Source organism: Gorilla gorilla, chromosome 4 (assembly GCF_029281585.2).
Source record: "Gorilla gorilla gorilla isolate KB3781 chromosome 4, NHGRI_mGorGor1-v2.1_pri, whole genome shotgun sequence".
Taxonomy (NCBI): Eukaryota; Metazoa; Chordata; class Mammalia; order Primates; family Hominidae; genus Gorilla; species Gorilla gorilla.
Genome location: NC_073228.2, coordinates 152261492 through 152275421, shown reverse-complemented (window position 1 = coordinate 152275421; position 13930 = coordinate 152261492). Strand labels below are relative to the sequence as shown.

At 34.8% G+C, this 13930-nt stretch overlaps 1 protein-coding gene across 8 annotated transcripts in view; it reads right to left on the bottom strand.

The window, feature by feature from the left end:
* FBXO38 (F-box protein 38) overlaps positions 1–13930 on the bottom strand; it is a 59015-nt gene that overhangs the window by 26501 nt on the left and 18584 nt on the right. For all 8 annotated transcript variants that reach the window (XM_019028282.4, XM_055387401.2, XM_019028285.4 and 5 more), the window contains exons 5-11: positions 13725–13890; positions 11421–11558; positions 9852–9989; positions 7029–7122; positions 5476–5606; positions 1938–2108; positions 174–316 (exon numbers count right to left, since the gene is read on the bottom strand). In XM_019028282.4, the coding sequence (XP_018883827.3) occupies positions 174–316; positions 1938–2108; positions 5476–5606; positions 7029–7122; positions 9852–9989; positions 11421–11558; positions 13725–13890 (981 nt within the window). The remainder of the gene's footprint in view (positions 1–173; positions 317–1937; positions 2109–5475; positions 5607–7028; positions 7123–9851; positions 9990–11420; positions 11559–13724; positions 13891–13930) is intronic.

Below are 13930 nucleotides of genomic sequence, written 5' to 3'. Positions count from 1 at the left end.
AAGAATGAGAGGCTATGCATTATTACAACCTTTATGCCTTCACTGAGGCTGGCAGTAAAAAGTCCGACTGTAACACCGTAAAGGCGTATCATTGAAAAGAAAAAAAAAATCACAGGCTGTTTTTATTTTCTTTCCTATCAAAATAAACAAAAACTCCCTCAAATGTATCTTACCTTGGGTGGTTCACGAAACATCTGATCCAGTGAAATAAACTCTAGGCTGGGTAATAATTCAATGAACTGGCCAAAAGAGTCCAGCTTCAAAGCATGGCACCGTACTAGGTTGATATCAACCAATCGAGTCCATCTTGAGTGGTCTGTTAAAGAAATGACATGACCAGAGAAAATCTAAGTAACATTTTCCCCGTTACTGATGAATTTTGATACAGGTCACAAAGACTTTCAAATCCTTTTTTTTAAAATAACTTTTCCTTTTTTTCATGACTTCTAAAACCCGATGATTCTAAATTATGATGTTTACATACCTAATTCCATTGTGAGAACTAAATGGCCTGGGGAACATTAATTTGAATCCAATCAGCCCTGATTTAAATGTGATCCACTCAACAACCTACATGGCTTTTCAACAATAGGACACTGAATTAAAAAATTATGGCATATTTATTTAATAGAACATTATGTAGCTATTTCAAAAGAATGAAGGAGAGCTTAATATGCTTGCTGACATGGAAAACTCTCCAAATTATACTTAGTACAAAAAACAAGCTACAGGACAGTGTATACACAGTAAGATCCTTTGGTATAATATAAATCATTTTTAACTGCTACACATATATATGCTGCAATATGCATAATTTGTCCAGAAAAATATACAAAAAACTGTTGATGATGGTTACCTTTGAGAAGAGGAGAGTTTTCATTTTGTACCTTTCTGTACTGTTTGAAATTTATCAAGTGCATGTATTACTTATTTTTTTAAGTGTTAACAGGAATTCTGAGTGATGGGATTATAGGCCATTTTTTGTTTTCTTCTTTATACTCTTCTGTATTTAAGAAAACAAACAAACCAAAAACCCAATAAATGTTATTTTTTTAAAGTCATCTACGCCTGCTACATCCTAAAGTTCATATTTCCCAATAACTTCTTGGTTCAGCAGGGCCAGGGATAGAATTTAACTGCTGCTGGCACATGAGACATGACTATATTAACGAGTGATCTCAGCAGAGGTCCCAGAGCCCTAAAATAGGCCTGGATAGTAGCTTTGTGAGGAGATACAGATCCCGGTCAAGTGACTCAACAGCAGAGGAGGCTGTTCTGTAGGTGTCAGTGAGAGGCTTTGTCACAACTACAACTTTTTCAGGCTCTCAATTTATTTAATGGTTTGTAAATTTCGGTATCTAAGAAGGGCCTTTAAGAAAACAGATGACATTACTCTGAGAGGAAAATGAACTCTCACCATAAGGGAAAAATATCAAGTGCAAAAGTCACACTTCTACATATAGGAGATTGGAGGGGGAGGTCTGAAATACACTGGGATTTCTAGTCAATAGAAATTTTTATCTCAGGTTAATGTCACTTAATTAAAGTTCAACATACATACCTACTTTGTCCTTTCAGATGATGTGCCATTGTGAAGATAATTCTGAGAAAATAACTACAATATCCTAAGTCCTAGGTAACAATGAACTAACCTTAATTTTATGTTCCTAGCCCAAAGAAGTACATATAAAAATCAGGGCACTTGAATCCACAACCTGGAGAGTATACACTTCTAGGCAGAGAACGTCAGAAGTTTAAAGAGGCATTGAATATACTTCCAACTTGGTTATCAAAGGTTACCAGAACTTGTATGAACAATCCAAATGAAATACCTACATTTTACATTAGGAATGCAATCATATCACACATAGAAAACATGGAAAGTTGTATTATTTCAGCATCAATAAAACATAGCTGTATTTTTAAGTCTGTAATACCTGAGATCCAATTGTATGGGTTGTGTAGATGAGGGCAATTGTAAATTGCCAGATATTTGATACAGGAAAAAACTTCATTGACTGCTTTCATCCCTATATCAGTGATGATACCAGGATTTTCTACCACATCAGCCAAACCATACTTCACCAGATCCGCATTAGCCATTCTGCCTAAAAAGAGCAATCAATTAAAAAAAAAAAAGTCAAATTCTTAAGTGTTAGGGAGTGTTACCAATTTTATATCTTACCAGTCAGTATAAAAAGTCTCTACCATCATTCTGTATCATCTGCTTATCATTGGGTTCAGGTATAATTTTAGGTTAGGTATTCCGTACATATGGTAGCACTTCTTGTACAAAATAATAAATTATATTAAAAGCCAAGGGACAGCTAGTAGGAAAAATTATTTCCAATTGTTTAGACAAGAGAAAAGGCAAAAATTCTTAAAGCATAAGTGAAGGACCTATCATACTGGTTCATACCATGGTAAAGTTTTAGCTTTATCATTTAAAAGGAAAACAAAATCTTAAAAACTCAACTCCCTTACAATAAAATGATGTTCTTGGAGCCCAGTGTGGACATGTGTAGAGAAAGGTAAACTCTGAGAATTTAAGATTCATTGTTAGAACCCACGGCACTGGTTAGTAACATCTATCTATACCCTAAAAGTGCACTTCTAACTCAAACACATGCCACTGGGCTTTAGTGCCTACTCTCTGGTCACAAACTAGGGGTTTGGGAATAAGTAAAGGAGGATCCTTTACTCTAGATCATGTCACTAAGAATCACACCTCATCCCTTGCCTCTTATCATTTCTCCCATCTGCCTGCCCCCTCATGCTCCAAGATTCTGTTAGTTCAGTTACATCTTTAGTGTCTAGCATAGTGCTGGGGATACAAGAGCTCACGGGAATACGTCTCTCACAGTCTGCAATCAACCAATACGCAGGACAAAAAAAACACTGCCACTCTGGTGAAGCTGCCCTGAATATCACAGGGATTTACAACTTTAGCTACAACATGTTAAAAACAATCCATCTTCTCCAAACTTCCAATTTTACTTTCCATATAGTTGACAGTCTTTCTCCTATAGTTCCTATATTTGGTATCTCCTGGCACATCTTACAAATTTCACCTTAATCCATCCTTTACAATTTAGCTGAACTATTTTCTTTAGCTCCTGGTAAGGACCATTTCCCTGCTCTTAGGACTTCAGATGAAAGTTGCCATTTTCCTTAAGATAGGGTAAACCTTGAACTGACCCTGTTTCCTGGGCACTATCTGAATAAATGCTGTAACCTAACATGACAAATCAATGTCTTGCATTTAATTTTTTGAGATGAACACCATGTTTCTACTCTTGGGGCTTCCTGCTTGCCACACTCCTTCAAAATCCTGATGATATTACTTGAGATTCATTTTTGTTTTTCTTTTCAGCCCACAGGTGAGCTAAAGGTAAAAGTTATCATTTATTGAATACTTCCTAAGTGTCAGAGATTACTGTAAATGTATACATCACTTTTCCCTTGGTTCCTCAGAGCCACCCAAGAGAAAAGCAGGATATCACCTTATCTTCATTTAAAAAATGAGAATTAACTTGCTTAGGTCTCATGATTAGTAGCAGACAGGCCTCAATTCTCTCTGTCCCTCAAGCTCTAGGACTAAATTGCTAGAACTCTAGGGCTAGGACTATATTGTTTCTGAAATTTTCACTGAGTTATACATCTCTATCAGTATTATATAAAGCTTACAGATCATAAATCCACATGAACAAAGAACTCTCTAAAGATTCATCTTTGGGTCACTGTTAGAAGACAAAGGTGATGTTTCTATTTATTTATTCTGCCAGACCTTTTATAACAAGAAAGTGACTCCAGTTTTACCAGAGGCCAGCCACCACTTCTTGGAGAGATGCTTCAAATCTAAATTACTGAGAAGAGAGAAACTAAGTGAGAGAGTGTGAGTGAGCAGTGACCTCATGATATCGTCCATAACAAGTACCAGGCACCTATTCTGAAACAGAGAATCCTAGGTCATCTTTGGAGGGACAGAAGATAGTATGCATATGGAAGAAATGGTTAAACTGTGGCAAATAAGAAGAGAATGAATGTACAAAGTTCAACATAACAGACTATTAAGTATGAAACAGAACATGAAACAAGTTGTGTTGAAAACTACGAGATAATGGTAGTCAAGAAAGTATTTTTATGCTATTGAAAACATATGTTGAGGAGAAAGAAACACTACAGGAAAATAATTGGTTATAAAGTTAACACTTGAAGACAATTCTTCAGTAGACCTAAATTTGGCCATCCTGAAGGTACACAATTTGTCAAGTTCTGAGCTTTTGGGAAAAATAGAAAACAAAATTATAGAAAGAATATCAATTTCAAAGCTAATAATTTTGTTACTATACAGACATTGCAGAAACATAGGGAATGTTAGATACTTCATTCAAAACCAGAAAAGCTTGATATCAAATGTATTAATTTTATATAAAATTATTGTACTCGTTAGCATTTTAAAGCTATTTTGGAGAAAAGCTGATCTTTTTCAAAGCTATAGAGATTTAACATGATTCTAATAGTAAACTGTCTAGAAAAGGATGGCTTGACTTTTTAAAGTAATCACCTATATTAATGAGTACTGTGAACAACAAAAAAGTAAACAAACAAAAAACCCACAACTATTATTGTAATATATATTAGAAATGAAAAACAGTCATGTTTTTTGAGCTGGATTGTCCTGAATGGAAGAATTAAGCCTTCTTATGTTCTTCTACAATACAAACTAGATCCAAAGGAAAAATGTTATCTGCTATGATGATGAGAGTTCAAGAAAGACTTGTTGCAAATCAGGTGGGAAGAAAATGAATTCTTGAATAAATAAAAGCATGTTGGTGATGAAAATTTTCTTTCGTATCTTATTGATGCCATATGGAAAAATAGGTTGAGTAATGAATTGACATGCATTCAAACCCAAAGAAATGAGTTCTCAATTGTAAATGCGTAAGAAAATGCTGTGAACAAGCTTTCCAACAGCAATCATCATTAAATGAATACTGACCATTATGTGCTCACACTATCTGGAAAATCCAGAACCCCCAGCGGACTTATTATGGAAATGAAGAGCATGGGCAGGGAATGGGACCTCATCTGAGAGGACCATCAAAAGCTTCAAGAAGTGTGGCAGATCAAATTCAACAATGGAACCAAGGATGACATTCTGTGAAAAAAATGAAGCAGAATGGGAAAGAAACTTGGGCAGTAAAGTGGAGACAATATCAAATGTAGATAAGGTTCTTTTTCTGGTGTATTGTTAGTAACTATATTTTCTATAATATGCTAAAATCAGAGGCAATATGGAAAAAAAAATCACTGACATTTCTAATTTAAAAGTTTATTTTTCAAGACGTGAGAGCACCTAAGATTTTAAGTTGTCTTATGTTCAAAAAGACATGGCACAACCCAATTCAGATTTCAGTTTGTCAAGTAAATTTCTTACAGTAATTCTAGGAATTAAAATGGGATAAATCTTACTCTGTAGCAAAAACTCATCTACATATCCTAGATGAAGGGTTTCAAACTGGGGAAACTCCAACTCTGCCATCTTTAGGGCAGAAAAGACACCATCTTTGGTTAGGGAAGGCTGGATCCGAACTTCATGTAACCTGTGAATAAAGACAGAGAACATATCAGAGTAAAACAAAAACCATCAGAATCAAAGATTCCTCCTAATATAAGTGTATTAGTCCGTTTCTATGCTGCTGACAAAGACGTACCTGAGACTGGGAAGAAAAAGAGGTTTTAATGGACTCACAGTTCCACATGGCTGGGGAGGCCTCACGAACATGGCTGAAGGCAAAAAGGAGCAAGTCACATCTTGACTGATGGCAGCAAGTCACATTTTTGCCTGATGGCAGCAGGCAAAAAAAGAGAGGCTGTGCAGGGACACTCCCATTTTTAAAACCATCGGATCTAGTGAGACTTATTCACTATCATGAGGACAGCACGGGAAAGACCACCCCCATGATTCAGTCATCTCCCACTGGGTCCCTCTCACAACACATGGGAATTATGGGAGCTGCAAGATGAGATCTGAGGAGAAACAGAGCCAAACCATATCAGTAAGACTCTGAAAGAAGTTTATGACTTTAGTGAAGTGTCACAGATGTCAACAACTTCCCTCCCACTTCCTCCATTGAAAAAAAAAATATTTTCTTCAAAGGAGTATCTGCAAAGTGTAAGGAAATCTTAAGCAGTACACTGAAGCTATACATTAAATAACAATTAATTACAGGTAAGAATCTTATATCCTTTCAAGTGCTTTACTAAACCTGAAGAGTCAATGTGAGAATCTGCATCTGGTGCTGGTATTTGACATTTTGCTTAGGCTAGCTATTAATGTTGCATTTTAACAAAGAGTATAATTCTGTAGTAGGTAACAATACCTACCTAAACTTAGAAACACTTTTATTTATAATCCTAATCAAGTCTCTTGATGGAAAAAGCTTTGTTTCTGAATAAATTTTAAAAATGCTTAATTTAAAGAAAATATTATAAAATAAAAGTGGAGGTAGACCATTGATATGTAAGAAATAGTAAATGTGGCATAAAGTGATATAACCACTTGGTTAAAAAATATAGAGGTGTTACAAGGTCAGACTTTGGAAAAGCTGATTTAAAACACTGATTTCTGAATAGCAAATATTATCACCAAGTAACTAGAACAATTCAGAAAATCATCCAGAGATTGAGACAATGGTCCTGAGAGGGCTACAGACACCAGAGCTTCAATGCTAACTTCTATTGGACTCTCAGCCATTTCCAGAAATTCCACTGCTTTTCTCTGATATGAGACCATGCCACTCTGGAGCTTGCTAGTATGCAGCTCAACTGGTTACCAGTTATAACATTAAGACTACCATGATGTTATACTTATCTGTTATTTGGACTTCTTTGTATTTTAAATTTGAACAAGGCTTGATCAAATGTACACACATACATACACACACATTCCACAATTTTTTGTAAAATAGGGAAAGACATAATTACTTCTAAAGTGAGAGACACAATACAAAGAGGAAACATACCTACGGGCAGCAGTAATGATGAGGTAACCAAGATCTACTTCAAGAGCATTTTTGCAAGCTCCCAGAACAATAGTGTGCAAATTTCTAAAACCACCTAAAGACGAGGAACAAAAACAAGTGTTTGACCATAGCATTTTTAGTGAAGTATTTATATACTATACATTATAAAGTATTATCTGAGATGATAATTACTGATTTAAAAGTAAATCTAAGCTTTGTTTTTGCATTGAAATTAATATCTTAAGATGAATTATAACTACTGGTCACCTAAAAGGAGATGAAAGCAGACCCTCATTTTGCAAAGACACTCTGATGGCATCTAAAAACTACTCTAAAAGATTTACATTGTTAAGTAAGGATTTTTAGAAAGTCAGAAGCTGATGACAGAATTGTAAAAAAAGAAACCCTGCCATTTCTGGCCAAATTTTGAACCTCCAAATATCATATGGAACAAGACCAGAACCACTTTAACTGATTTTTTTAATGTTTCTGAAACTTGTATTTACCTACAGAAAAGAACATAAATTACTAATATATAGCTTAAAGAAATGACTGATTTATCTGTTTTAAATTTGTATAAATAAAATCACAAAGTTTGTATACTTTTGTGTCTGGCTTCTTTCACTAAACACTCTGTTTATGAGATTCATCCATATCGCTGTGTAGCTGTAGTCTGTTCACTTATTACTGTACAGTATTTTGCTATATGAATATGCCACAATTTAATTATCCATTCTATTGCCGACAGGCATCTTTCCATTTTGGGATGATTAGAAACAGTGCTTCTATGAACAATCTTAAAAATGTCTTTTGGTGAACATATGTAAACATTTCTGTTGGGTTTAAAGCCAGGAATGCAACTGTTGCTATGTGTATGACCAACTTTAGTAGATACTACCAAACAGTATTTCAAAGTGGTTGTATGAATTTATATTCTGACCATCAGTGTATGAAAGGTCCTGTTGCTTCACATCCTAGCCAACATTACTGTTTTTATCTTTTTCATATTAGTCACGAGTAGGCATAGTCATTTTAGTGCTTGAATATCACACTGTAGTTTCAATTTGCATTTCCCTAATGATTAGTAAACTTTTATCGTTTTTTCATGTTTATTGGCTTCTTGTGTGCAAACTTTTCTATTCAAGTCTTTTCCCATTTTTTCTATTGAGTTGCCTGCCTTTTTCTTATTCATTCCTGGAGTCCTTTATATCTTCCCAATACCCAGTATCTGTATTGCAAACAGCTTCTCCCATTCTGTAGCTTGGTTTTTCACTCTCTCTCTCTCTTTTTTTTTGAGACAGAGTCTCACTCTCTCACCCAGGCTGGAGTGCAGTGGTGCGATCTAGGCTCACTGCATGCTCTGCCTCCCAGGTTCACGCCATTCTCCTGCCTCAGCCTCCCGAGTAGCTGGGACTACAGGTGCCCGCCACCACGACGGGCTAATTTTTTGTATTTTTAAGTAGAGACGGGGTTTCACCACGTTAGCCAGGATGGTCTCGATCTGCTGACCTCATGATCCGCCCGCCTCGGCCTCCCAAAGTGCTGGGATTACAGGCGTGGACCACTGCGCCCGGCCGGTTTTTCACTCTCTCAATCATGCCTTTTGATGGACAAAAAAAAAAAATCTTAATTTTAATTTGGTACAATTTATCAATATTTTCTTTATGGTAAATGCTTTTTGGTGTCCTGTTTAAGATGTCTTTGTGTACTCAAGGTCAACAAGACATTCTTCTAAGTTATTTTTTTAAATTTCATTTCAAAATTGTTCTCATCTGAATCTATGACTCATCTAGAATTAATTTTTGTGTGAGGCATGTTGACTTCTTGAGTAAAATACAAGGCAGGGTCACCCTTAAAAACTGATTAGAGAAGGAAAGTCTCTGTTTTTCTTTTAGGACCTTTATACAAACTCAGCTTTTAGCACCTCTCTACAGGTCTTCTCTCTAGTGAATACACAAGTAGCCTTCTTTTCGTTTTTGACTTTTATCTTGTTAACTATCGCCATCAATCAAAATACTGTTGGTTTTAAGGGGTTGTTTCATCCCACTGGCTAAATGTAATAAAGTACACTTATACCACACTTGACTGACAAAATGTCTAGAAATGTAGTGTTTACTCTTCATTATATTTCAACAGTATTAACTATAATGTCTGTTTGTTAACAATGGTACTTGATGACTTTCCATTTTATTTTAGAGAGCCAAAGTTACATTTTTGGTTTCCAACTATTAATCATCCATTTTGCTAAACCACTATTTTTTTTCTGCAATGAGATGTTTAACACAAAGCACATTCTGTTACGTATTATTTATCTATAGTTAAGTATACACAGAACAACTTTTTTCTTTTAAATATCATCATCTGATGGGTAAATCAATATCCAAGTAATATGTATAGAAGTATTTTTTATATTATAAAGTATTATGTGATAGAGATTAACATTATTAATGCCTAATTTTTTTTTGGAAGCCTCAGCTGTACAAGTTGTAAAACATCACCAAAGAATGCTAGAAATCCCTGTTAACATTTCTAAGAAAGATTCCATACATAAGAGGAGGTATTATTAGCTACACAAAAGTCAAAACAAGCCAGAAAACATGTCTTATCACTCTACTGTCTATTTTAAGAAAGTTTAATGTGCACCAAAAGAAAATGAATACTAGCTATGCTCATGGTTACTTACTGTCCATCAAATACAACAAAGAAAGCAGTTACTGATGAGCATTTCCTTTTTAAAGACTTGCCAGGGAAGTTAAATAAAAGCTTAATGATTATTTTAAGTTGATTTTTAAAAAATATTTAGTAATTAAAGAAAATGAATACCTGATCTCCAACTGTCTTCAACAACATGTTGGATAAGACCTCCAAGGAAAGGAACTCGAACCATTTCTAAGTGTTCCAAGTTTCGGGCAGAGGCTAAGCCTGTTACTAAAGGGACATATTTCAAGGAATTTGTGGGTCCTGGAAAAAAAAAAAATCTTTGATAGAACAATGTAAAGTGCCTTAAAATGAATTTCAAATCAATGAAAGACATGTATAACTTATAAACTCTAAGTCTTAAAATGACAGCCAAATTGGCTCTCTGAAATCAGGTTCTTGTTACAAACGAAAGTGTTAGCCTATTAACCATACACTTACTCAGCATAAAGGTTTTTCAGTAACACTGTAGAGATATGTAGTATTCCGTAAATTCTCTAAAGGCTCAACAGTTTTGAACTCAAACTAACTAATGGGAAAAAGTCAAGATAAAAATTTGATCCTTCACTCGAGTAAACAGCTCAATCATTTAATCATCTCTATGACCAGTGTTGCATTAGCTACTATAGAAGATCACAAAAGATATGGTCCTGTCCATCAAAAAACCTGCAGTTGACATGGAGCTAGAACTAACATAAGTAATTATAGAAGGATAAGAAGGCAGACTGCATCAAGTGTAAAAATAAGATCTGCCGTACTCCATGAAAAAGAAAAAGCAAGAGGAGAAAAGTAAGTTGGAAAAGGCAGAACCTGAAGAATGCATACAAAAACAGAGGAAGAAAGTGCACATCTCAGGATAACGAAACAATAATACAGCATAAGAGAAGACATTGAGGTGGAAAGCTGTATGGCTAACCAGGGAACAATGAATAGTCAAATGTGATGATAAAAGAAGATATATCTTGGAAAGGTGTCAGAATAAGGTTATCAAGAGGGGTCCTGGTTATCATGACCTTAAGCAGAGTAGTTCCCACTTAATGCTCTAGTGCAGCGGTGTCCAATATTTTGACATCGCTGGGCCACACTGGAAGAGGAAAAATTGCCTTGGGCCACATTGGAAGAGGAAAAATTGTCTTGATATTAAAGATAGCTGATGAGCTGGAAAGAAAAAGAAGAAGAAGAAGAAAAAGCCTATGCATAAATCTTATAATGTTTTAAGAAAGTTTAAGAATTTGTATTGGGCATCATGTGGGCTGTGGCCAGTGGACCGTGGGTTGAACAAGCTTGCTCTAGGGCAACAGGTACACTAAAGATTTCTGTTTAGAAGGATAATACCATAAAAGCTATGTTTAAGGTAGATTAAGGAAGCCAACTATTTACATGCAGAATGATTCGGAGACCAGAAACAAAGTAAGAAGACTGAAATGTAATAAAACAATCCTACGAAAAGTAAAAAGTACCTGTAAAAAATAGAGATATTGAGTTTTTTGTTTTTTTTTTTGCTGAGGTCAAACACAAATCATCTTTCTAATGTCTTTAAAACAAAAAGTACATTTATCTTCACAAGATGAATATGTTATAAGACATAAATAGTAATAGCATAATATAATTGTATTTACAAATGTAGCTAGAGTTTGCTTCAGGATATTTTTAGAATAACCTATGTTTAATTCCACCATAATTGTGTACCATTACCTGCACAGTTCCTCATGACGAAAGTTCTTAAGCTGATACAAAGGAAGTCTTTAAATGGCTGTGGTTTAGTGAGTCTTACCCACTTCATATAAAGGTGCCTTAGCATTGGGATACAAGGAATTTCAGGAACATTCACCCCTAAAACACAAATATAAAAAAGAACAAACAAGAAAAAAATCACAAAAATATACTATATTTTGCTTATAAGTTCAAGAGTCTATTTTTCATATTAACAGCTTAACCTTCAAGGATTTTTATCCGAAAAAATTACACAAAATCTATCAAGTTTGCCTTATTTAAAACAGGCTTACAAAGAACAGTTTATGTAAACCATAAACTGACTTAACTTTTTTAGGAAAGGCCAATGGGAAGATAGAGTTTAAAAAGTATTTCTACGTCTTAGACATGTAAGTCTTTCTCATAATCTTACAACTCTTCTAGGATACGTTTTCCCAGAAGAGGTAAAGTGAAAATGGATTACTGAAAGCAAAACTATAACGATGGAGATGGAATACACAAATTTACTATTTGACTACCAACATCCACTGCCCCCTAGTAGGAGAACTATATTTCTCAGAGCAAAGTCAGCTAGATGGGTTTAAATATGCAAATAGATATCTGGAAGATAGCCAAACACAGAACTTTAAAAGCTGTTTTCTATAAATATATGAATATTAAGAATTTGTAAATGTGTGGGAGAAGCCAGCCAGCATGGCTCTGAAAAAAGCAGAAACCTGACAGTCATTTATTTTAGAATTTCAAATTGGTAAAGGTAATTTGATGCATGGGATCCAGGAGTGGCTTAATACTAGGAATCATATCCACAGAGGACCATGACCAGAAGAAGGGAGGTGTAGCGTGAGGTGAAAAAATATAGGAAATATGGACGAAAGAAGATAAAAGCCAAGGAAGGGACACAAATTTATTAAAGAAATCCAAGGATCCAGGATGATGGCATTTAACAAACAGTAGTTGGCAAAACTGTTTAATGCAATTTTTAAATTTGAGACAATAGGAGCTCTGCTAGCAAGAATAACTAGAGAATGTAAAATTGCAGTACTTGAATGGTCAGTTGTTTAAAGGCTAAATTCTGCCAAATGTTCTTATTGTAACGTACAAGGATTACCCCTTAACTTGTTCCTCTCAAAATAGCAGAGTTAAATTTAGTTTGAACTATGCACACACATTGTATAGCAACAAATGGGAAGTAAAATTAAGGATGAGACAAAAGGACAAAAAGCAGAAGTGAGGTACAGATTGAGATGTAAGATGCAGAAGTCACAAAGGTTAAATTTAGCATCTATTTTAATACTATGAAGATGGTAGTACTGATTGTACTGATTAGGAAACCCAAGGAAGCAAGGGTGAGACAGATGCAGAGAAGACAGTATACCCTAGGCCCAATCCACTTTCTGTCTCAAACTCTATAAACAAATGACATAACTGCCCATTCTCCTGGTAATGTTTATTTTTATTAATTTACCACACCTCTGCATCACCATAATACAGTGTTAAACTGTTAAATGATTCCCATAAATTAATGCATTTTAATAAAACTTACCCTGCACTTATATTTGCAATGAACTGTGACAGGCATTGTAGAAAATATAAAGATATGGAAATAAGTCTTTGACCTTAAGGAGCTTATATTATAAATTCCAGATATTACAGAATCCTTTTATATCTAAAAATCCAATTTCAAACTAGATATCACTCCCTGATCTTATAAATGAAGGGTTGCTAGAAATCTTTACTCTTCTCCCATAATTGTGCATCTAAGTCTTATTTAAGACCTACTCCTTTTCATTCCTGATGCTCTCCCTGTACCACCTGAGTTTCAGAAATTTCCAGTTCTTTAGACCATCCCCAATACCTAGAATAATGCTTAAAACACATATACTCTCTCTCTCTCTGTGTGTGTGTGTGTATATATACAGAATAAAGTAGTAAACAAATATTAAAGGCCAGCTATATTAACAGGGACCCCCGAATTCCTTTCAGTGGCCTAAGCCAAAGGTGACAAATTTGAGAAAATATTTACACTTTTTACTTAAGTTGAAGTTACTGGTATATAATTTCAAAGAATATTCAGATGGAGAATGTACACTTGTGAAGCAGTATTTCCCTCACACCAGTGGATCTTTAATGGGACATCGGAATTTTTATACAGATCTTGTAAACATTTATTTTGCAGTCATCAATCAACAAAGCCATCTCTAAAATTCTCATTATTCTTTTTCAGTGAATATTCACATTTTATGGCATTTCAAGGAGTTACAAGTGACCCAAGAAACATGTACTCACCAACTAAATGTAAAGTTTGAATTTTGGCTCCTACAGGAATTTTCAGTTTATTTTCAGGAGGAATTGGAAAAGCTCCATTACGATTACGAAATTTCCCCAAAATATGAACATGGGGCATATATGTCCAAATGGATTCTACCAACTCCAAATGAGAAGTTTCCACACCCTAGAAAATAATGCCAAAGCAAGCATAAGAAAAGATTTTA